This window comes from Adiantum capillus-veneris, chromosome 13 (assembly GCF_014529385.1).
Source record: "Adiantum capillus-veneris isolate H3 chromosome 13, ASM1452938v2, whole genome shotgun sequence".
NCBI lineage: Eukaryota > Viridiplantae > Streptophyta > Polypodiopsida > Polypodiales > Pteridaceae > Adiantum > Adiantum capillus-veneris.
Window position 1 is genome coordinate 55,961,811 of NC_140943.1, and position 24,232 is coordinate 55,986,042.

At 45.4% G+C, this 24,232-nt stretch overlaps 1 protein-coding gene across 6 annotated transcripts in view; it reads left to right on the forward strand.

Moving 5' to 3' along the window:
- The window catches only part of LOC147444038 (uncharacterized), a 162,676-nt gene extending 138,914 nt beyond the window's left edge, over positions 1–23,762 (forward strand). For 5 of the 6 annotated variants that reach the window (XM_086526780.1, XM_086526783.1, XM_086526782.1 and 2 more), the window contains exons 12-15: positions 21,928–21,986; positions 22,074–22,118; positions 22,928–23,002; positions 23,113–23,762. In XM_086526780.1, coding sequence (XP_086382906.1) covers positions 21,928–21,986; positions 22,074–22,118; positions 22,928–23,002; positions 23,113–23,223 — 290 coding nt within the window. In that variant the 3' untranslated portion in view covers positions 23,224–23,762. The remainder of the gene's footprint in view (positions 1–21,927; positions 21,987–22,073; positions 22,119–22,927; positions 23,003–23,112) is intronic. The other variant, XR_015190010.1, reaches the window with a different exon arrangement.
- The last annotated feature ends 470 nt before the right edge of the window (positions 23,763–24,232 follow it).

Genomic DNA, 24,232 nt, shown 5'->3' on the forward strand with positions numbered 1-24,232 from the left:
ATCGATTTGAAGAGCGGATATCATCAGATTTGAATCGCACCGGGAGATGTCTACAAGAAAGCTTTTCGAATGACTTTTGGGTTATTTGAGTTTTTGGTGATGCCTTTTGGCCTAACCAATGCTCCAGCGACATTTAACCGGATGATGGACAGGATTTTTCGAGAGTACAAACTATTTGTTGGCACTTTCTTTGATGACATCATTGTTTTCTCCAAGGATGAGGTTCAGAACATAGAGATCATCTGCTATAGGTCTTTCAGGCATTACGAGATCACAAGTTAGTGATTAATGCAAAAAAAAAAGAATTTTTCCTATTCGAGATACACTTTTTGGGACACATTTTCTTAGCAGGAGGAGTGCAGATGGACCCGGCCAAGATAGAGACTATCCGTGATTGACCCGATTTGAAGAATGTCCATGAAGTTAGAAGCTTCTTGGGCTTATGTTCGTACTACAGACGGTTCATTAGAAAGTTTGCAGAGGTTTCTTCCCCTCTGCATATGTTGACGCACGTGGGGATCCACAGAGGTGACTGCCTTTCAGACATTGAAAGAGAAATTGACTACAAGACCAGTTTTGACTTTGTCGGACGTGCAGAAGTCATTTGAAGTATATTGTGATGCTTGTGGCTTCGAGGATATGGTCGATCAGTATGCCACAGATACAGATTTTGCAGATATTTTCATTCGGATACGGAATGGGAAGGTAGTAGTGGGATATTCCATTTGGGATGGCTACTTGATAAAGAAAACCATGTTGTGCGTTACACAGCCGTTGAGGGAAAAGATTCTAACCAAATGCCATTGTCCACCTTTACGGGTTACAGCGGCATTGCTACCACCTTGAAAGGTGTAGAGAGATACTTCTTTTGGCCGAGACTCAAGAAGGACGTGGACGATTTTGTACGCAGTTGCTTGGTATGCCAGAAAGTCAAGTTTGACAGGCATAAAACACAGAGATTGTTACAACCTTTGCCCATATCCACCCGCTCCTAGGAAAGTATTGCAATGGATTTCAATTTTGATCTCCCGAGAACACAGAGTGGTCACGATGGTATCTGAACTGTTATTGACAGATTTAGCAAGCAAGCTCATTTCATTCAAGTGAAGAAAACAGTCACGCCGGATCACCTAGCGAGACTGTTTGTGGCCCAAATCTTCAGATTACACGGCATGCCTGAGACGATTGTCTCCGACAGGGACCCTAGATTTACGAGTTTGTTTTGGAAGGCTATTTGGGAGAACATTGGCACACGGTTGCAGTTCTCGTCATCGTTCCCCCCGCAGACTGACAGGCAATCAAAGATTGCTAATTCAGTGTTTACTAGATATATTGAAGTCTTACATCTCGGATTAGAAGACTCAATGGAAAAAGTATTCACCTTTGGTGGAATTTGCCTACAATAACACAATACACTCTTCGACAGGGAAGGCGCCATTTGAGATTATTGAAGGTGCTACGAAGGTTCCACCCTGCCTAAGCACGAAATATAAGATTTTTGAAGCGGACGAGTACACGCATGACTTGGACACTGCTTTTGCCAAGGTCCGCGAGGCTTTGTAGAAATCTCAAGAAAGACAGAAAAAGTCAGCAGATCGCCATCGTCACGATTTGAAATTGAAGGAGAACGATTGGGTGCTCTTACGTTTTGCGAAGGCACGCCTGAGAAAGAAAAAGGGAAATGAGAGGCTTTTTCCAAAGCTTAGTATGCGATACTACGGATCTTTCCAGATTTCCAAAAAGATAAATGATGTCTCCTTTAGGCTGAAGCTGCCTGATACTTGGAGAATTCACAATGCTTTTCATGTGAGTCTCTTGAAGCCTTTTAAAGGCGATGTGCCGACGATGGGGAGCCTGATGAGCAACCCGAAGTGGAAGAAAACTAGGAGATCCTTGTTCCAGAACAAATATTGGCACATAAAGACAGAAAGATAAAGGGTAAAGCGATAAGAAGGTTCTTGGTTAAATTCAAGAACTATCCCGCATTGGATTCGAAGTGGATGGAGGAGGATGACCTAGTAGATAGTCCTCAGATTGCGAATCTTTACCTTGAAGCATTTGGTTTAGCATAGTCTATTCTAAATGGAACCCTGAACTCAGATTGGGCGGAATTTGGTGCTGTGCGTATGCACAAGAGGGGAGTCGCTCCACTCCTTTGTCAACAGATTGCCCCGATTTTTGATACTAAAGTCACTGATGTCACTTTTGAGTTTCGGGGATACTCTGAGCTGACAGTATTCTTCTGTAATGACTTTATGAACTGGAATTCCCAATAATATGATATTAATTTTTTCTTGACTTGTTTAAGTGCAGGAACTGATAGACGAAATGATTGCAGCATTTCGGTCTGAAAGATCTCGATAGACATGGTTGCAATAAGGATTAGTCAATCGGACATCTATGAGGTCTTGAGTGGATCTAGATGCGATTGCTAAATACGTTGCCGATTAATCATGGTCTGAGATCCGAATGAATATGATTTGTCATGTGATGTCCTGTGATGTCAAGTGATGTCCAGTGATGTCGTGTGATGTGGCTGTCGATTTGTACATGTGCTAGATATGTGTTCCTAGTGAGTCAGTACTAACAGCCAGTGTCTGCTAAGACAATTTATGGCTTCTGTTTGTTTTGCAGGCAGGGCGATTACAATGCTTTCAAGAGGGGGGTATGTCACAAACCAGTGACGTGGCAGTACACACACCTGGTGCATTGCTGATGTGGCAGGTAGTCCCGAATTTCTACAGTGACACGTGGCAGCAGCGTACAGACACCCCCCTGTTTTGTGGTGCATTTTACGGAGGCTGTACGGCTTGATGACGTGGCAACAACGTACGACAGCTTTTGGGCTACGTTGAACTCTGGGAGAGAGAGAGAGAGAGAGAGAGAGAGAGAGAGAGAGAGAGAGAGAGAGAGAGAGAGCTTTATTTTAAGCTTTGCTTTATTTTATTAAGCAAGCCTTGTGAGAGGAGTTACCTTACTTTTGAATGCTTTTTATGGGCAGCTTTTGGGGTGTTGCTTTTGGCATCCCTTGTAAACCTTCATAAGTGTGGCTTGGGCTTCCACTTCTCAGAGCATCCGGACGCAAAGTCTGAGAGTGAGACCCTCCCACTCCCTTATACTTTGAGCACAGATTTAATATAAAAGAAATACCGAAAGGGGTACCAATCTTTGGGGCCGATATCTTTTGGCACGGAACTCCGCCGGGCCGGTGTCATATCAAATTGTGAAATGTTTGAAGTGAATTCCTGTCGTGTCGCAGTAGATTCTTGACTTGGAGTGTCCAAGTTATAGCAGCACACTTGTAAATATGAAATTTTCGCCTTCATCTTGAATTTCCAAGCTTTTCCCCTCACCATTCTTGTAAGCAAGAAGCAAGAAGAGGAAAATGGTATAACCTTTCTATCACCCAAGTGTGGTAGATTGGTTATGCCATTTCCCTCTTGAATAATAGGTCTTTAGTTCAACTCTCCTCGTTGGCTAGATCTTTAAGGTCTCTTGGGATAGTTTCCTACGACGTTAAAACTCTCCTCTTCTTCTTCTTCTTTTGTAACTAATAATTAATCTCACACGGGTTCATTGAAGGACCCATGTTCTTTTCTCTCGGATGGACCAACCAGGCGAGGATGGTGATACAGATTGCTTCACCACCCCACAAAAAATGAAAGCGACATTCAAACGAAGAAACAAAGATAGTGTACTCTCACCAAGCTCTCTACGGGCAGGGAAAACCGTCAGAGTCTAGGATGATTTAATGATGGAGAGGGTTCAAGTGATGATTAAATCGGAGCTCAGCTTTATGAGAGATGACATCAGGAAAGAGATGTACGCAAACGCAGAGAGTTATAAGAATTCTATGTATGCAGATATGAGGAAAGAATTGTATAAAGCGATGCTTGATAAGCATGCTGAGATGTATCTATCTGTGAAAGGGGAGATGCAGGCTCTAATGCGGGCAGAAGTGAATGTAATGGAATGTATTATGCAAAAAAAGTTGGATGAGGCAATTGCAAGCTTTGAATCTTGGAAAACCAATGTGGAAAAGTACATGCAGGAAAAGGATGCAGTGATTGAAGAGCTTAAAGGGGAACTCGCAACTTGCAAAATTATGCCCAAAATGGAGGGGGGAAATCAGCCCTCGATGTTAAAGGAGCTCGAAGAAATTAAGGAGCAGGTGAAAACTCTGCGCGAAGGGGAAAAACAAAACTCGAAAACGGCTTCCTCATGGGCGGAGCGCCTTTTTAAAACACAGGAAAAGGTTGACGAAGCAAAAAAATGCATTTAGGGTGCAAAGAAAGGGAAGGCCCGGATGCCAGAAGCCGCACAGACTTCTACCATCATCAATATGACCATTGAGGAGGAACAGAGGAGGAAGAATAGAGCCCTCCATGTGCGTATCACATGTATCAAAGACACCGAAAATGTAGAAGAAGAAGTGAAGGAACTCTTGAAGCGCATGGGCATCTCGGAACCTATGCACACAGGTGCTTGGAGAGTAGGAAAGAAGGGAGTGGATGAGAAGGGAAACGTCAAAGAGAGAGCACTTATCTTGCGTTTCTCGACTTTGGAAACAAGGAAGGAATTCTTAAAGAAGAGACCATCACTTAAGAAAACTGGGATATTTATGGGGGATGACCTTACTTTAGCACAAATAGCACATATGCAAGAGTTGATGCCAGAGATCAAGGCAGCAAGGGAGAAGGGAAAAACTGCCTTTTATAGAGGAGGGAAAGTAGTGGTTTTGGAAAGACGCACAACATGACGGTGCGAGACATATGGGACCACACTCCGGATGGCGGCATGGAATTGTAATGGATCATATAGGCTGGATGTGGCTGCCTTTGAGGATAGCTTCAGAGATAGAGACATTGTCTTTTACTCAGAGACACATCAAAGATCTGGACAGTTGATGCCACGTGTGACTGGTTATTCATGGGAGATAGCTTATCGGCTAGACACTAGATCCCAGCATGGGAGTCGAGGTTCAGGAGGGGTAGCAGTCTTATTCAAGGAGGAGTTGCAGCCGCTATTACAGATTGTCCGGAGAGATGATCAGGCGAGATACATGTGGGTTAGACTGAGAGCTGAGACGAGTAGATTCTTATACATTGCTATATGTTACTTTCCCCCTAGCACATCAGTCTATACCTCATCTAGAGGGCAGTCTCCTTTCTCTATACTTGATGATGACATATGGGAGTTCTCTAGAGATAGAGATATCATTCTCTTGGGAGACTTTAATGCCAGGACGGCCAACTCCCAGACGCTATTTTATGATACCTCGGAGGAGATGCTTAGAGAGATGGATATATCGGAGATGGGGCTTGACAGACACTCACAGGATAGAGAGCACACAGAGTATGGGAGATATCTCATGGAGATGACGACTACGCATGGTTTGGCCATACTTAATGTTTTAGAGATTTTTCCTTCGTCTAGGGGATTCACATGGGGCCAGTACAGTGGACTATGTCATGACTTCACCGAGCTTCATCTCTAGTATTCAGGATGTCAGTGTGGGACCTAGACCTGTTGGAGTAGCAGTGGACCATGCTCTCTTGACTTTTTCAGTCTCTTTCCAATACAGTGCCTCTCAGACACCACGGAGGATTGCACACACACGTTATACTTTTACACCAGAGACGGACTCAGTTTATGTGGAGGAGATTTAGAGTCAGATATGTGCAGCCGAGCCTGTATATACCGTGGAGGAGATCACCACTCTATTGACGGAGATCTTGCATGGGGTAGCAGCAGAGGCATACCCACACACTCAACCAGATCAGAGAAGACGTTTTGGGAACATGCCTCAAAATAGTTGGTATGATGAGGATTGCAAAGAGATGAGAGTTCAGATTCAGAGCGAGCTTATACTTGGAGTCATTACATATAGACAATCTCGGATTGCCCTTCCGCGTTTAGTGCGACGGAAGAAGCGGGCCTTTTTAGCCCAAATAGAACTTGATTTGTATCAGCTCTTTTTGAGTCGAGATTCAGGTGAGGCCTGGCGTCTCTTTCATGAGCACTCACCTCCTCCAGTGATTACTTCTCCCGAGATTTGGGGTCAGTATGCAGCATCATTATATACAAGACCTGGATAACCACCTTTACCAGACCCTCTAGAGCCATGTCTAGCCACTAGTACCTTCTTTACCAGTGAGATGGTGAAGAACGCCATTGACAGGATGAGGACTAGGAGAGCATATGATCATGATGGTTTGGTGGCAGAGCTCTTGATACATGCTAGAGATTTTTTGTCAGAGGTTCTTGCGAGGTTGTTTAACCGTGTCATATGTGAGGGACTACCCGAGTCTTGGAGATTATCTACTATTGTACCTCTCTTCAAGGCAAGGGACCCCATGGTGCCAAGGAACTACCGTACTATTATGATAGGGCACACATTGGCATGGTTGTATGCATCCATTCTAGAACAGCAACCGAGTAAATGGGTAGAAAATGAGGGCATACGAGCAGCAGAACATGCTGGATTCAGGAGGGGTTTTTCCACTTTGGACCATATTCTTACACTCAGAGCCACTATTGAGAAGGGTCGGGCACATGGGAGACGGATGTATTGTTGCTTTGTGGACTTCCGCAAAGCATTTGACACAGTGCCGAGGGTCAGATTGATGCGCAGGCTACTGAAGTTGGGAGTACCCACAGAGATCATATGGGGGATCATGGTTTTATACGGCTCAGTGACTGGCCATGTACGCACTCTTGAGGGAATTTCTGACATTGTTCATTCCACTATTGGAGTGAAACAGGGGTGTCCTTTGTCCCCTACACTATTTGGTATGTATGTAGATGAGGTTTCTGACTACATTGACAGAGAGGGCGACAGAGGCGCTCTGCTAGCAGGGACATGGATCCCTTTGTTATTATATGCTGATGATATTGTGTTGATATCAGAGTCACCAGAGGGCATGCAGAGACAGTTGGATGCACTGCACAGCTTTGCAGAGGATAGTGGATTGTCTGTAAACCTTGGTAAAACCAAGGTTATGGTGTTTAACACCACACCACAGTGGGTCAAGAGATCGGCACCTACACTTGTATATGGTTAAGACATTGTGGAGTACGCAGATGCATATACATATCTGGGGGTGGTATTCACGGGACCGAGGTTTACTGTGAGGAGAGCAGCAGAGGCTAGACTGTCCAGAGCCTATGCGGCATTGGGAGGGCTAGAGACGATGTGTTCGCAAGTTCAGTTTCAAGAACCACGAACAAAGCTATGGCTCTTTGATACTTTGGTTTCTTCAGCGATGCTTTATGGGGTCCAGGTTTTGGGGACCATCTGTGAATCATGACAGTTGGAGGAGCATGGAGAGACCCTTGGTATTTATGATCCCAGATGATTAAACCCAAGGCCTCCATACCACATGCGATTATTCAAGCGGAGGTAGCCGCCCCTCCTATAGAGATTGAGGCTCTTACCAGATCAGTGTTTCTTATGCACATTCAATGGGATACACATAGAGGCAGATATACTAGATTGGCTCTTGAGTCCTCTAGACAGTCGGCGATGCAAGGAGACGCATCATGTTGGTATGCGCAGATGACCTCATGGTTTCAGAGGCATGATCCCAGCATGGATAGACTGCCTCCTTTTCAGTATTCCCTGGATGCACCCTCACTGCCAGTCACACGAACGGAGATCACTAGACTCATTCGTCAGGATCTTATATAGTTGGACACCAGGAGGACATGGATAGAGCCGATGCAGGAGTTGGGCACGAAGATGGCTTTCTACAAAGAGCATCTTCTCCAACTTTCGAGAGATGGGTTTGTGATTCGTCCGAGCTACATGGACACTCATTTGTCTCATGGTTTGCGATGTGCTATTGGTCAGATTCGCACATCCTCACACGAGCTGGAGATTGAGACGGGTAGATTCAAAGGGATACCACTGGAGGATAGGATATGCCAACTATGCGATAGAGAGCCAGAGACAGAGCTACACTACATATGCCACTGCATTGTGTATTATGAGATGCGAGGGCGCTTCCATTGCTTATTCAGGGAGGGTTTTGGACCCCTAGATAGAGTCATGAGGTATGAGGATCAGAGATGCCTTGGCTTATATCTACTTGAGCTACATCGACATAGAGATAGTCTACTGAGGAGACATGGAGTACGACAGTCACAGAGACAGATCACAGATTTCTTTGGATCGAGGGAGTCAGGAGACCAACCACCAGCACAGAGTTATACCCACATTCATACTAGAGGCACCCTCATTGACAGGGCGACTGAGCTCGGGAGGTTGAGACGACGACGACCGAGACACAGGAGCACACTCCATCGACGGAGACTCCAGCAGAGGATCAGAGGCATTCTAGCACGACACCCAGAGTGTCCTTGAGGGCCTATTCTACATTTCACATTTCACACTTCATTTTCATTTTCACATTTTACATTCAGTACTTTTTTGTACTTGTACTTCAGGCATTGTATTAGATTCACCACTTCGTATCTGATGGTCTCATAGGTCATTTTGGCCTTTTGAAGACGTTAATATATCATTTCATTTCATTTCATCTCTCTCTCTCTCTCTCGGTTCAAAGGAACGGGTTGTAATGTATATGAGGATTGCACTCTTATGCAACAAAATGTACGTCGTAAAGCATATGAGGAAAGAACCAAGAAGGTCAAGGTGTCATCTCAAGAAGAAAAGTCACTTGAGGAGGATGCAAGTCCACCCAACAAATAGGGACACATGATCTATGAGACCAACTCACGCTTGCGAATAAGCTTTTGGAATTGTAACGGCTATCCATGGAATGCGGGAATTGGCATTGATGAGCTTACCAATGACTCCGATGTGATCCTTCTTGTCGAAACATGGGAGCATGATGCGCAACGAATTCTTGGATTTGACAAATATGATGTGCATTCTTTGATGTGGGCCAAAAATGCAAAGCAACGTAGAGGCCAAGGAGGCGTAGCATGTATGATAAAAAAGGGTTTGAAAGATGTTTCCTTGTCAAAGAAGATAAGTATAAACGCTACTTATGGCTGAAAATCAGCCCACCCAATGGTCAAGTCATGTTTGTGGTTGGTTGCTACATTCCTCACTATGACTCCAACTTTTATGCTCACTTGGACATGGATAGAGATCGGGCCTTTGTTGAACTAGAGGAAGACATTGCTCATTACAAGGACCAAGGTGAAGTCATTGTCTTTAGAGACATGAATGCTCGCACAAATACGTTACAACACGATACACAACAAGTTGACATGCCGCATGTTTCAAGAAGAATGGATGACTCATACATGTATAATCGAAGTTCTAATGATGCAAAAGAATTGGATCACTATGGAAAGTCACTTTTACATATGTGCAATAGTACCGGAACGCTCATTGCAAATGGTGTATCTTTATGGCAAGGCACCAATGACTTTACATGTAGAAAGCACAATGGTGATAGTGTGATCGACTATATGCTGTTTTCGGAAGCCACTCTAGAATGCATACAAAGCTTTACACTTTGTGAATGGAATCCGGAATCGGATCATAGGATGCTATGTATTGACCTCAAGTGTGGTAAAAGACTTGAGCATGTAGCCTCCAATCATGATGTGAATCATTCGTACCTACGTCTAGGCTTCAAACGAGCACTTATATATGTTGATATGGTGGACCAAATGTTAAGCATGAGAGAGCATCAAGAGAGCCCAACATTAGAACGCAAGTGGAAAGTTTTCAAAGAAGTAATTTGCTCTTGTGCGAGGGAATGCTTTTCGGTGAAACACATGTCTTGCAAAAGATCTAATAAGGGTAGTACCAAGAAGAAATGGTTCGGCATGGAATGTAGTCAAGTCCGAAAACACTTGCTAAGGTTGGATGCAAGCAAAGACAAGGAGAGTTACTTGGAACATTCACACACATACAAAGCACTTGTTTAAAAAAAGAGAAGAAGGCGGGAAGTCAAAAAACAACTTCTTTTAGCGCAAGAGAAAGCACATGCATGTAGCAAGTTTTGGCAAAATCTAAAAGGCAAGCGTGTTGAGAGCTTTGGGGACTTGACTCTTGAGGATATGTATATGCATTGCAAGAACCTCTATGAGCAACCTAATGTTGATAAGATGGAGTGGTGTAGCTTCCTTCCGTTTATGCCTCCCTTCTTCACCATTGAAGATGTATGTTGCGTGCTTGAAAAACGTGCTACCCGCAAGATAGAGGACCTTCAAGGTGTCAAGGCTGAAATGATTAAATGGACAAGCAAGAAAACACGATATTGGATATACGATATGTTTAACCTTGCACTTCAGCATGGCATGCCTCATGATTGGAGTGAAAATTGGATCAAACCTTTGTACAAAGGAAGAGATGTAAACAATGTGAACAACTATTGCACTATAATGGTTGGTTCTTTGATGGCAAAGTTATTTGGATATATCATGGAGATGAAGATAAGTGAATGGGCTGAAAAGAACGGCAAACGTACGCTAGGCCAAGCAAGTTTTCGAAAGCATCATAGCACTATTGATAACCTTGTCACTCTTCGAGTTCTTATGGAAGCGTTTCGATTGAAAGGAAAAAAGTTGTATTGTTGCTTTGTGGATTTCAAGAAAGCTTTTGACATGGTACCACGAGGAAATCTTTGGAGACGTATGCAAAGCCTTCAAGTGCCGAGAGAATTTATGCATGCAGTCTTTCGCATCTACCAAAAAGTGATATGTCCACTACGTATGGGAGATGGAATTTCAAAATTTTTTGCAAGCACCATTGGTATCAAACAAGGATGCCCACTTTCCCTAACCCTCTTTGGGCTACTCATTGATGAATTGGAATGCATGGTTCTTGATTTTATGCAACAAGAAGGCATAGAAGAGGTTAAGATCGGAAATGCGGTGATCATGATTTTGCTTTATGCCGATGATGTAGTGCTCTTGGCACATACCTTAGAAGATGCACAAAAGCTTATGAGTGTCTTGGAACGCTTTTGCCTACATAGCGGGCTGATCGTGAATGAATCCAAAACCAAGGTTATGCTTATAAAGACCCTCAATGATGAAAATCCATGCATTGTATACAACAATGAGCAACTTGAAGTGGTAGATAGCTTCAAGTACCTTGGCCTTGAGATTCCATCCAATCATAGATGGAAAGATTGCGCAATGCGTCGCTTGGAAGCCGGAAAGAGGGCTTATTATGCATTTGAGAACATGTGCAATGCTGGAGAGATCAAGTGTTGGGCTCTCAAAAAGTACCTCTTTGACACATTGGTGACACCAGTGCTTCTTTATGGAGTGGAGGTGTGGGGTGGTAGCATCGGAAAGTCTACTTGGAAAGAGTTTGAGAATGTCCAAAAGCGTTTTCTTACCAACTTTCTCCAAGTCAAGACACAAATACCCTACATGCTCTTACTTCTTGAGTCCGGATCACTTCCAATTGAGGTCTTGGGCATGCAAAGGGTTGTGTTGTACATGCTTAAGATACAACGTAGCCCTTTGTATCGACTTCCTAGAATCGCATATGAAGCAAATCAGAAGGTCCAAAAGACATGCAATAGCAAAATACTAAGTTCGGGGTGGATGCTTAACATCAAGAAATGGTTTGGAAGATGGGATGCATGTCACTTGGTCAAGGATGCATCGATCGACTCCCAAGTCAATGAGGCCTTCTTACAACGCCAATGTATCACGGCTTGGGAAAGGTTCTCGCTTCAGCCATTACACCACACACATTGCCTCAAACTACAAATCTCTCTTCTTCTCCGAACGCGGTAATCGAACCCATCCCTACATCCTTGAGCCCATCCCATTGAGTGCAATCCGCACCATTGCCTCCATTCGTTTTAGCTCCCATTCTCTACGCTGCGAGATAGGACGTTGGGGCACTGGCGAGGAGTCTCATCCACTTTGCACCTTATGCCCTCGTCAAGTGCCAGAGAGTGAGTACCACACACTACTTGAGTGCTCAGCGTTTCACCACATTAGGTCCTCTTTTACCCATATATTCAGCCATGAGCTCTCCCTACATACCCTCCTCTCCCAACCACGATGTGGACTCTCTATTGCGACGCTCATTTCAACCATTTTTGAGCATCGAGAGTCACTTATGACCTCCACTCACACCATGTGACATGTTCATTTGGTCCCATTGGTCATATTTGACCTTCGAGGACGATAATAGAACTATCTATCAATCTCTCTCTCTCTCTCTCTCTCTCTCTCTCTCTCTCTCTCTCTCTCTCTCTCTCTCTCCATTGAGAGAGATGGTGATAGAGGTGCACAGCTGGCAGGGACATGGATTCCACTGTTGTTATATGCTGATGATATTGTGTTGATCTCCGACTCTCCGGAGAGGATGCAACGTCACTTGGATGCTTTGCATAGGTTTGCCCAAGAAAGTGGTTTGTCCGTCAACCTTGCTAAAACCAAGGTCTAGTATTTAATACCACCCCAAAATGGATCAGGAGGTCAGCGCCTGCCTTCACATACGGCCAGGAGAAGGTGGAGTATACAGATGCTTACACTTACCTTGGAGTGGTTTTTAGTGGGCCAGCATTTTCATTGAGGAGGGCAGCAGAGACTAGATTGACCAGAGCCCATGCAACATTGGGTAGATTGGAAAGGATGTGTTCACAGGTTCAATTTTAGGAGCCTCGGACGAAGCTCTGGCTGTTTGACACTTTGGTGGCTTCTGCATTGCTTTATGGAGCTGAGATTTGGGGACCTTTACTGGATCATCACGGGAGCACATGCCGCAGTGATGGATGGGGAGACATGGAGAAGCCTCTGGTCTCTATGATCTCGCGGCTCATTAGAGCCAAGGCTTCAGTACCACACGTCCTATTGTAAGAGCAGAGCTAGCTGCCCCCCCACTGGTGGTTGAGGCGCTCACGAGATCTGTCTCCTTCATACACCGCATGTGGGAACTTCCCAAAGACAGATATGCACGCCTTGCACTTGAGTCCTCTCGACAGTTAGCCATGTAGGGAGATACAGCATGCTGGTACGGGGAGATGACATCATGGTTTCAGGCGCATGGGTTTAGCATAGACAGATTGCCTCCCTTCCAGTACTCACTGGATGCGCCCTCTCTGACTCTTACACAGTCCAAGATCACCAGGCTCATTCGCGAGGACTTGACTCAGCTAGACACCAAGAGGAGATGGATACAGCCAGCACAGGAGCTAGGCACGAAGATGGCTTTCTACAGAGAGCATCTCCTCCAGCTTAGGGAGGATGGTTTTGTGACGAGGCCCATATACATGGACACCCACTTGTCTCATGGAATACGATGTGCTATTGGCCAAATACGCACATCTTCACACCAGCTGTGGATCGAGACTAGGAGATACAGCGGAGTACCAAGAGAGGCGAGGACATACCCCCTGTGTGACATCGAGCCTGAGACAGAGTTGCACTACACATGCCACTGCCCCGTCTACTACGAGATACGAGGCCGCTGCCATTGCTTGTTCAGAGCGGGCTTTGGACCATTCTCTAGAGTCATGCGGTATGAGGATCAGAGATGCCTGGGTTTGTTTTTGCTCGAGCTGCGCAAACACAGAGAGAGCCTGATGAGAGGAGAGGCTAGCGAGTCTCAGAGACAGGTCACAGACTTCTTTAGAGCTGCCACTGGACACCCGGAGGAGTTACTACCGCAGCAAAGCCCGTCGCTTTACACGAGAGGCATACTGATCGACCGAGCGACTGAGCTAGGGAGATCCAAATGCCCACGACTGCGGAGGATTACACATCATCAATGGAGGCTGCATCAGAGGATTCGGGTCACTTTGGCTCGACATGCACGACGCTCGGTCAGACTACTGACCATGGAGGAGATTGATGAGATCCGCCAGCGATCGATGCTGGATCTCCTGTGATCTAGCTATCCGAGCTAGCTGTTTAGCTGCTTAGTCCACACCTAGCAATTTAGGATTCCATAGTATTTTATTTCGTCATTTTGTCATCTTATTTCTCTAACTTTGTATCAGATTCACCACATTGTAGCTTTCTGGTCTCATAGGTGACTTTGGCCTTTTGAAGACGTTAATATAACATTTCATTTCATCTCTCTCTCTCTCTCTCTCTCTCTCTCTCTCTCTCTCTCTCTCTCTCTCTCTCTAGCAAGTATAGAGAGAGCTCTGCGCAGCCTCAGCAGGTCAGGCCCAGCAGCGCACGCAGTTAGGGTTTCGAGCAAGTTCAGCAGCGCGCGCAGTTAGGGTTTTGCGCAGGTTCAGCAGGGTCAACAGCGCGCGCAGTTAGGGTTCGTGCAGGTTCAACAGGCTCAGAGCAAAACGCACAAGGTGTAGGACAGAGTGTGCAGGTCACCAGGGTTTCTTGCGCGTTGTTGTGCTGCTCTACGCCTGCACCAGCGCCTCTGTGTGGGCTCGCGAAGCTGTCCTCTGTTCTGCCTGCACGTTCTCTATGCAGTGAGCCAGTCCCTGTCTCTCCCAGCTGCTCTGCGCACCTGTCCTATGCCTGCAGGAGATACGCCCTTGCTACCCTGAGCCTGCTCGTCACTGTCAGCTCCGTGTGGCCTGCTGCAGCAACTGCGTCAAATACTCTGCAGACAGTAACAGTAAACAGCGTTCCAAGCAGTGACAGTACATAATTTTCTGGACAGTATTCACTCGAGCAGGTGGAGGTTTTGGAGAGCTGTGGAAGAGCAAGTTGCAGGCAGACCGAGGGGTACCTATTTACATATTCTTTCCTTGTTTCGTATTGCCCATAAGGGGCTGTGTTGTGGATGCTGCCTGGTCTCAGCTGAGCCAGCGCTGGCTGTGGTTTTTTTTGTTTCCGAATGTATGCAGCAGGTTTTCTGATCCGGGTTGACACTACCCGAGGTATGTATGTTGTTGAGGGGGTCACGAGCTAAAGGCTCCCGAATATATCTCCTTTTGGTTGCACAGTCATACCCGCCAGCAGGTGTCTGGATAAGGCCACCTGGTCTCAACCGAGCCAAAGTGAGCTAGTGCTTCACATTGCTTTTGTTGCCGAGTATTGGCCTTGCAGGCTGGACTTGTGCCCTATCCGCATGGACTCAGCCGAGCTAGAGCATCTAGCTATACCCGCATCGCCAATGGAGGCCATGAGCGCTTCGCCAGTGGAGGCCATGATCGTTTCGCCAGTATGTAAGCCCCATAGGAAGGCAACCTTTGTGCTTACAAACAACGGATAACACAAATGGAAAGGGAGATGAAAGAATGGAAAGCAGAGACGGAGGGATGGTGGAAAGAGAAGGCCAACCTTCTTCAAATGTTTCTCAATGAAGGCGCGCAATGGAAGAAGGAGAAAGAGGACTTGCACGCAGAGCTACAAGCATTTAAGGCGGATTCACAAGCACTTAGAGAAGAGGTCACAGCCCTCAAGCGAGAGCTTGCGGATAGAGTAAGCAGTGGACTGGAAGAAGGGGAATTTCAGCCCTCGGTGATAGAGGAGATCAAGGTCATCAAGGAGCAGGTATGGATGATCACAGAGGAGGAGAAACAGAAGGTGGTAAAGACGTCTTCGTGGATGGATGTGATCACGAAGACGCAGAAGAAGGCGGATGAAGCCGAGAAATGGATAGAAGTCGCTAAGAAAGGGAAAGGGAAAGAAACCACATCCGTCCCCACTCCTACAATCATCAACATGACTCTAGAAGAAGAGCAGCGAAGGAAAGCTAGAGCCTTGCATATAAGAGTAACCGGTCTAAAAGACCGAGATGATGTGGAAGGGGAAGTCGAAGAACTTCTCCGCATGATGGGTAGTGAGGCTACTCATACAAAGGCATGGAGGGTAGGGAAGAAGACACAAGGCAATGGGGAGACTTCAAAAGGGAGAGCTTTAATCATCCGTTTCCCATCCATGGAGGCAAAGGACTTCTTGAAGAAGCGCCCTACACTAAAGAAAACCGGCATATTCCTTGGAGATGACCTCACTCTCACACAGCTTGCACATATGAGAGAGGTAATGCCAGAGATTCAAGCGGCAAGGGAGAAGGGAAAGACGGCCTTCTACAGAGATGGCCGGGTGGTGATTGTAGAGCGGCGCTGCACATGACGGTGCGAGACCTATGGGACCACACTCAAAGTTGCCACCTGGAATTGTAATGGATCTATGCGTCTTGATGTGGGTGCTTTTGAGGATAGTTTTACGGTAAGAGACATCGTCTTCTACTCTGAGACACATCAAGCCCCGGGGCAATCTATGCCTCACATTAGTGGATATAGATGGGAGACAGCTTGTAGACAGGAGACGTGATCAGAGAACAGAGGGCGGGGCTCAGGCGGAGTGGCAGTGTTATTCAGGGAGGAGTTGCAGCCATTGATACATATAGCCCGTAGGGATGAGCAAGCTAGGTACATGTGGGTGAGATTGAGAGCAGAGACAGGCAGATATCTTTACATTGCTATTTGCTACTTTCCCCCGAGTACGTCAGTTTATGCACCACCCAGAGGACAGTCCCCCTTCTCTATTCTGGATGATGACATATGGGAGTTCTCTAGAGATGGTGATATCATCATTCTAGGGGATTTCAATGCTGGGACTGCCCATCATCAGACAGTATTTTATGATACTTCAGAGGAGATGCTGAGAGAGTTGGATGTTGCAGAGATGGGCCTATCCAGACTATCACAGGATGGAGAACATAGGATGGAGAACACATTGAGTATGGACGACACTTGATAGACATGGGGACTGCACATGGATTGGCCATCTTGAATGGCCTACAGAGATTTCCCGTTGCGGGGGGTTTTACATGCTTTCCACATAGACATGGAGCCAGCACAGTGGATTATGTCATGGCTCAGCCGAGCCTCATCTCTAGTATCCAGGACCTCACGTTTGGACCCAGACCTGTTGGTGTGGTAGTGGACTATGCTCGTGTCGTTGACCATTTCTTTTCAGTTTAGTGTAGCACACAGGCTACGGGCAGCAGCCCTACTCGCTGCACATTCACGCGGGAGACGGACTCTGTATACATAGATGGGATCTACAGACACCTGTGCATAGAGGAGCCAGGGCGACCTCTGGAGGAGCTTACTACTATACTGACACAGACACTACATGATGCAGTAGCAGAGGCGTACCCACATACCCAGCCTGAGCAGAGACGTCGTTCGGGGAGCATGCCCCAGAACAGTTGGTATGATGAGGAATGCCGGGACACTAGAGCTAGACTTCAGAGGGAGGTGCTTTTGGGGGACATCAATCACAGGCAGTCACGGATCGACTTCTGACGCCTAGTGCAGCGGAAGAAGAGGGCATTTTGGGCTCGACTAGAGCAGGATCTATACCAACTATTCTTGAGTCAGGACTCATGTGAGGCATGGAGGCTTTTCCATGAGCACTCTCCCCCCCCTGGCATCACTTCTACAGAGGCCTGGGGCCAGTTGCATCATCTTTGTACACAGTTCTTATTCAACCCCCCCTTCCCAACCCCCCCAATCCATGCCCACACACATGTGCTTTTTTTTTTTTTCACCGCTGAGATGGTGAGGAAGGCCATTGACAGGATGAGGACTGGGAGAGCATATGATCATGATGGCTTAGTGGCTGAGCATTTCACGCATGCCAGAGATTTACTAGCAGAGCTTCTAACAGTTATGTTTAACCGTGCCATGTGTGAGGGCTTGCCTGATACTTGGAGCCTATCTACTATTGTACCTATCTTCAAGTCGGGAGACCCTATGGAGCCTGGGAACTATCGCACTATCATGATTGGACACACATTGGCACGGTTGTACGCATCTGTTCTTGAGCAGCAACTGAGTAGATGGGTAGAGAGGGAGGGGATACGCGTAGCCAGGCAAGCAGGTTTCAGGAGGGGTTTTTCTACTCTTGACCATATCTTGACACTCAGAGCCATCATTGAGGAGGGCAGATCGCGTGGGAGACGGATCTATTGTAGCTTTGTGGATTTCCGCAAAGCATTTGACACAGTTCCCAGAGCTAGATTGATGCGCAAATTACAGCAGATGGGAGTACCCACAGAGCTCATTTGGGGGGTCATGGCATTATACAGGTCAGTAGTGGGGCATGTACGCACCCCAGAGGGTCTATCCACACCAGTTTACTCCACTATTGGGGTGAAGCAGGGCTGCCCGCTCTCTCCTACTTTATTTGGTATGTATGTAGATGAGGTTTCTGACTACATTGAGAGAGATGGTGATAGAGGTGCACAGCTGACAGGGACATGGATTCCACTATTGTTATATGCTGATGATATTTTGCTGATCTTTGACTCTCCGGAGGGGATGCAACGTCACTTGGATGCTTTGCATAGGTTTGCCCAGGAAAGTGGTTTGTCCGTCAACCTTGGTAAAACCAAGGTCATGGTATTTAATACCACCCCATAGTGGATCAGGAGGTCAGTGCCCGCCTTCACATACGGCGAGGAGAAGGTGGAGTATACAGATGCTTACACTTACCTTGGAGTGGTTTTTAGTGGGCCAGCATTTTCATTGAAGAGGGCAGCAGAGACTAGATTGACCAGAGCCCATGCAGCATTGGGTAGATTGGAAAGGATGTGTTCACAGGTTCAGTTTCAGGAGCCTCGCATGAAGCTCTGGCTCTTTGACACTTTGGTGGCTTCTGCATTGCTTTATGGAGCTGAGATTTGGGGACCTTCACTGGATCATCACGGGAGGACAGGCCACAGTGATGGATGGGGGGACATGGAGAAGCCTTAGGTCTCTATGATCTCGTGGCTCATTAGAGCCAAGGCTTCAGTACCACGTGCTATTGTACGAGCAGAGCTAGCTGCCGCCCCACTGGTGGTTGAGGCGCTCACCAGATCTGTCTCCTTCATACACCGCATGTGGGAACTTCCCAGAGACAGATATGCACGCCTTGCACTTGAGTCCTCTCGACAGTTAGCCATGCAGGGAGATACAGCATGTTGGTATGGGGAAATGACATCATGGTTTCAGGCGCATGGGTTTAGCATAGACAGATTGCCTCCCTTCCAGTACTCACTGGATGCGCCCTCTCTGACTCTTACACAGTCCGAGATCACCAGGCTCATTCGCCTGGACTTGACTTAGCTAGACACCAAGAGGACATGGATACAGCCAGCACAGGAGCTGGGCACGAAGATGGATTTCTACAGAGAGCATCTCCTCCAGCTTACGGAGGATGGTTTTGTGACGAGGCCGAGATACATGGACACCCACTTGTCTCATGGGATACGTTGTGCTATTGGCCAGATACGCACATCTTCACACCAGCTGCGAATCGAGACTGGGTGATACAGCGGAGTACCAACAGAGGCCAGGACATGCCCCGTGTGTGACATCGAGCCTGAGACAGAGTTGCACTACACATGCCACTGCCCCGTCTACTACGAGATACGAGGCCGCTTCCATTGCTTGTTCAGATAGGGATTTGGACCATTCTCTAGAGTCATGTTGTACGAGGATCAGATATGCTTGGGTTTGTTTTTGCTCGAGCTGCACAGACACAGAGAGAGCATAATGAGAGGAAAGGCTAGCCAGTCTCAGAGACAGATCACAGACTTCTTTAGAGCTGCCACTGGACACCCGAAGGAGTTACTACCACAGCACAGCTCGTCGCTTTACACTAGAGGCATATTGATCGACCGAGCGACTGAGCTGGGGAGATCCAGACGCCCACGACTGCGGAGGACTACACAGCATCGACGGAGGCTACATCAGAGGATTCGGATCACTTTGGCTCGACATGCATGACGCCCAGTCAGACTACTGACCATGGAGGAGATTGATGAGATCCGCCAGCGACCGATGCTGGTCTGCTGTGATCTAGCTATCCCAGCTAGTTTAGCTGCTTAGTTCACACCTAGCAGTTTAGGATTCCATAGTATTTTATTTTGTCATTTTGTCATCTTGTTACTCTGACTTTGTATCAGATCCACCACATTGTAACTTTCTGGTCTCATAGGTCACTTTGGCCTTTTGAAGACGTTAATATAACATTTTATTTCATTTCATTTCTCTCTCTCTCTCTCTTTCTGTGGCTGATTTTTGGGCAGCCAATCTCTAAGTCTGAGAATTCAGCTTTTCCCCTTCAATTTTGCGCTCTTCTCCTCACCCTACAAGTAACCAAGGGAGTGGATCTTTTCTCTGTAGACTGTAATACACAGCAACTGAATTTTCTCTCTGTACATATGTTTGAGAAGTCTATTTATGTTTGCTTTTATGCATGTGGACATGGCATCTTGCATGATCTACGAGTGTGAGTCTACGTAAACTCACTCTGGGGTTGATTGCAACTGAGCTCAACTCTAAGGTCCTTGGATTGAGTAGATTATATTTCCTTTTGGGAAGTTTGCCCATCTTTAACGCTCATTCTACCTCTTGTCTCTTCAGATGTTGTGATTGATATTTGTCTAGTTCTTTAAGTATTGAATCACAAATAAGCACTCCTAGTGCACGGGTCTCTTACATGGGATGATAGGGCAAATAAGGATTTCTTTGCACATTTCAGGGAGCAACTAATGCGGACTTCTGTTGGGGCCTCGCATGATTCTACAGGTAGGTTGCACATAGATGTTGATGAGGTCCTTGGCATAGACTCAAACTAGTTTGAGCTCTTGTTGTTGTAGATGAGTTGATTGACGATGTTATGCATGCTAGAGAGGAGTTTGGTCTCATGTTTGGCTAGTTGTTGCAGAGGCTATGAGTCATTGTTTAGTGCAGATTGGTTGATTGATGATGCTATGCATGCTAGAGAGGAGGTTTGGTCTCATGCTCAACTAGTTGTTATAGAGGCTATGCGTAACTGTTTATTGGCTCCTTAAAAGAAAGTACTGTTTTTTTAGAGAGAGAAAACTTTGTCCAATTCTAGAGAGATGAAATTGCAGGCTTTAGAGATAGAATAGAAAAAATTCAAGTTTAGAGAGAAAATATGTGCACGGCGGATTCTAACAAAGAGATTGGCATGGATCACTTTTCTAGAGACTTTCGAGAGAGTATGTGATTAGCCACATGAATGCAATGATCAGTTGCATCTATGATCTTGACGCAAAATTCATCCATGGTTCACATGCAAGTTTTGTGTAGGATCGATGCATTTTGGACAACATCTTCACCTTTTATGAGGCAGTTGAGTGGGCATGACAATCGATACAACCAATGGCTATCATGCTTCTTGACTTTGAGAAGGCTTATGATAGAGTTTTCTGGGGGGCACTATGTAGAGGAGGGTTTTCGAGACTTAGTGGTGAATTAGGTCGTCCTTGTGATGGCTTGGTTCAGTACATCCTGCATGACTCTTCACTCTGGAGTCATGGCACGTCTGCTCCAACTAGTGCGCAACTTGCTGTGGAGTGGTTCAGATGGGTGTACTGATACATGGCCGTGACTTCATTGGGACACAATTATCTTGCCGAGAGAGGAGGGAAGCTTGGAGATTCTTGATCTGTAGATGCAAAGCAAGGCATTGCTTCCTAAGCTCATAGTATGTGGATTGTTCCCTGGGGATGAACCTTACAAGCAATTTTTATACCATGCTTTGTAATGTGCTTCTCTTCGTTTTGGGTCTGAAGATAGTGATAGTGGTCGGCGCTTGACCATCCGTCTCATATGCACCTTTGGATATCTGCCATTTGCCAACCTTTATGTGCTGCTTGTTGAGGATTTGGATGGACATGCGTCCTGCTTTAATTCGACACCCACCTTGTTGCTTGGAGGTGGTAGAAAGGCAGCCACATATGTGACAGATTCAGAGGGGCGATAGCTAGGAGAGAAGACGCACATTGATTGGTGTAGATGGGAGAATGGTCCGATAGCATCTTCACGTTGCTGGTCGAAGGCTTCCTTGGTTGATGCAAATGTCATTGGAGCTACCCATGGGCCAGCTACCTTGTCTCTCTTGTTGGTTTCTTGATGTCTTGTTGGTGTATGTCGACTGATGGGTTGTGTCAATGAAAATCATTGGTTTATATGCTAAGGATAACTTTTGTTTTCTAAAAGGACAATGTGATTTCTTATTTTCTGTCATCAGGTAGTTTGGAGAATCTCATAAAGGAGCGCAGTACAGTGAAAGGAAAACTAGCTTCAAGTGTATAATTTCAAACATCACAACATGATAGCAGACTAGAGTTTAAGAGCCTACACTAAACGTTTTTTTCATCGAATCTTTTGAAGCAGGGCCTGTTAGCAGATAAAGGTGAAGTTTTCCTCAATAAGCGCCTGGTAAGTTTTTTTTAAACAATGTCACTCGGAAAAAAAATTCACGATTTCTCAAGGTCCCTTCATCAAAATATCAACGGAATTGCTTTGATATGCTTATATGCATACAAATACATGTATATAAATACCTAATAGTAGATAGATAGATGCAAACAACAGTTGGGATCTCCTTTCATAGTTTTTCTGGATGTGGGGAACCATACTTGCCGGGTGCGTCTAAGTCCAATGGAAGTATGATTGGGGTTTTGGACTTACCCCAGTGATTAGCAAGAAGAGAGACCCCCCAAGATCGCTTATTTCTGTATGCGCGAGAGCTTTGGATGCGTATGATAAGCTCTGAAAGCCCTACATGAGTCTTATTCATGATGGTCTTTGGTATACACTATGATGATTGATCTTGGATTAAGTTCTATTGTAGAATTTCTACGGTATTTCACGGCATTCTACTGTTTATGGTATGCTGTATGGAATCCTCAGGGGGTCTGATCCGTATTTAGTCTGTATTCCATACCCGTCGGATGCCAATGGTTGGAAAAACTGTCTCTTTTATTGACTGTCCAATGGTATTTAAAGGGCTTTATAAATCCTTGGTCGCCATCCAAGAAGATGGCTTGCAATTACCAATTTCATTCTTTTTCAAAAAGTACCATTTCAATTTATGTTTTATAAATGAGTTGTTTTGCTTGTGCTGCACATTTCTGATGTTGCATCACAGCTTTTGCACAAAAACGTGCATTTATTTGGTGAGGTGGTTTTCACATGTCACGGGAAGTTGCTCATACAAATGTTTTATGTCTTTTGTTTGGTAATAGGTGACTTTGAGGACTGATTTGCCGCACTACATCATTCCCCTCAGCCTTGATGACTTTGTCTACAAACAGCCTCAGGTTAATAGCACCCATGTCAACTACTACTCTGCTACATTCTAAATGGTGTCTATGAGCTGTTTAGGTGTATTGTTCCTCAGATAAGATGCATTGAGTCTGTTGAGTTGCAGGATGGAGGGGACCATTTTTTCAATCTTGTAAAAGCTATGGGCTCGTTTGTGAATGGACCATTTGTTACCGACCTTGAGGAGCGGACGAAAAGTCTTTGGCTCAGATATTGATGAGATGCATTCTTGTGTACAGCCAACCATGCTGCATAGATGGTCCTTTGTTTATCTGTTAGAACCTTTGAATCAACTGTAATTCTTATGCTCATAGCAAGGGGGTGTGCATGTTTGAGCCAAGTTGTGTTTTGTTTGTTTGTTGTATACTTACTTTATAGTGGAGGGGTCCTCTTGGTGCTCACTTAAAGCATGTTCAGTAACACGCACCCACGCTTTTATTTTTATTGTAGTGCTGTATTGAATTACTAATCACAGCAAGGAAAACCCATTAAAATTAAATTGTTACAAATAGGAACTCAAAAACAGTCAAAGTAGAGTTCATAATGGTACAAAGAGAGCTCATTCAAGTCATAGGCGTATTGAAGAGATTGCCAAGGGATACGAGATCTCCAAATCGACAAAATCATCCAAAAACTAACCCAAGCAAGCAGATAAGCATTGGACCATATCGAATGCTTTCTCAATGTTCACTTGCATGATGAGTACACCTTGTTGCATATATTTAGCATGTACATGCAATAAAGTCATATTGTGCTTCATGGAGACTTGAAAATAAGTGTCCCTTATTATGATCGGCATTCATCTTTGCCAGTAACTTACATATGACTAGCATAAGGGTAAAGGGTTGTCAATGAGCAAATTGCTCACACAATGCTTGCTTGAGCAATAGCTTTATTAAACCTCTCTCTCTCTCTCTCTCTCTCTCTCTCTCTCTCTCTCTCTCTCTCTCTCTCTCTATATATATATATATATATATATATATATATATATATATATATATATATATATATATATATATATATATATATATATATATCGTTTTTTATTAATGTACAAGTGGCACACCTCAAAGTGAGGAAAACCCATCATAAAAATCAAATATAAAGGAAAGAACACAAAAGTGTTTCACAATGTGAAGGCTCTAAAAGCATTCATAGCAAACCTACAAGATATTCGGGGATATGTCCCCAACATCAAGGGCAAATTGTAAGGATTTTCTAAGTGA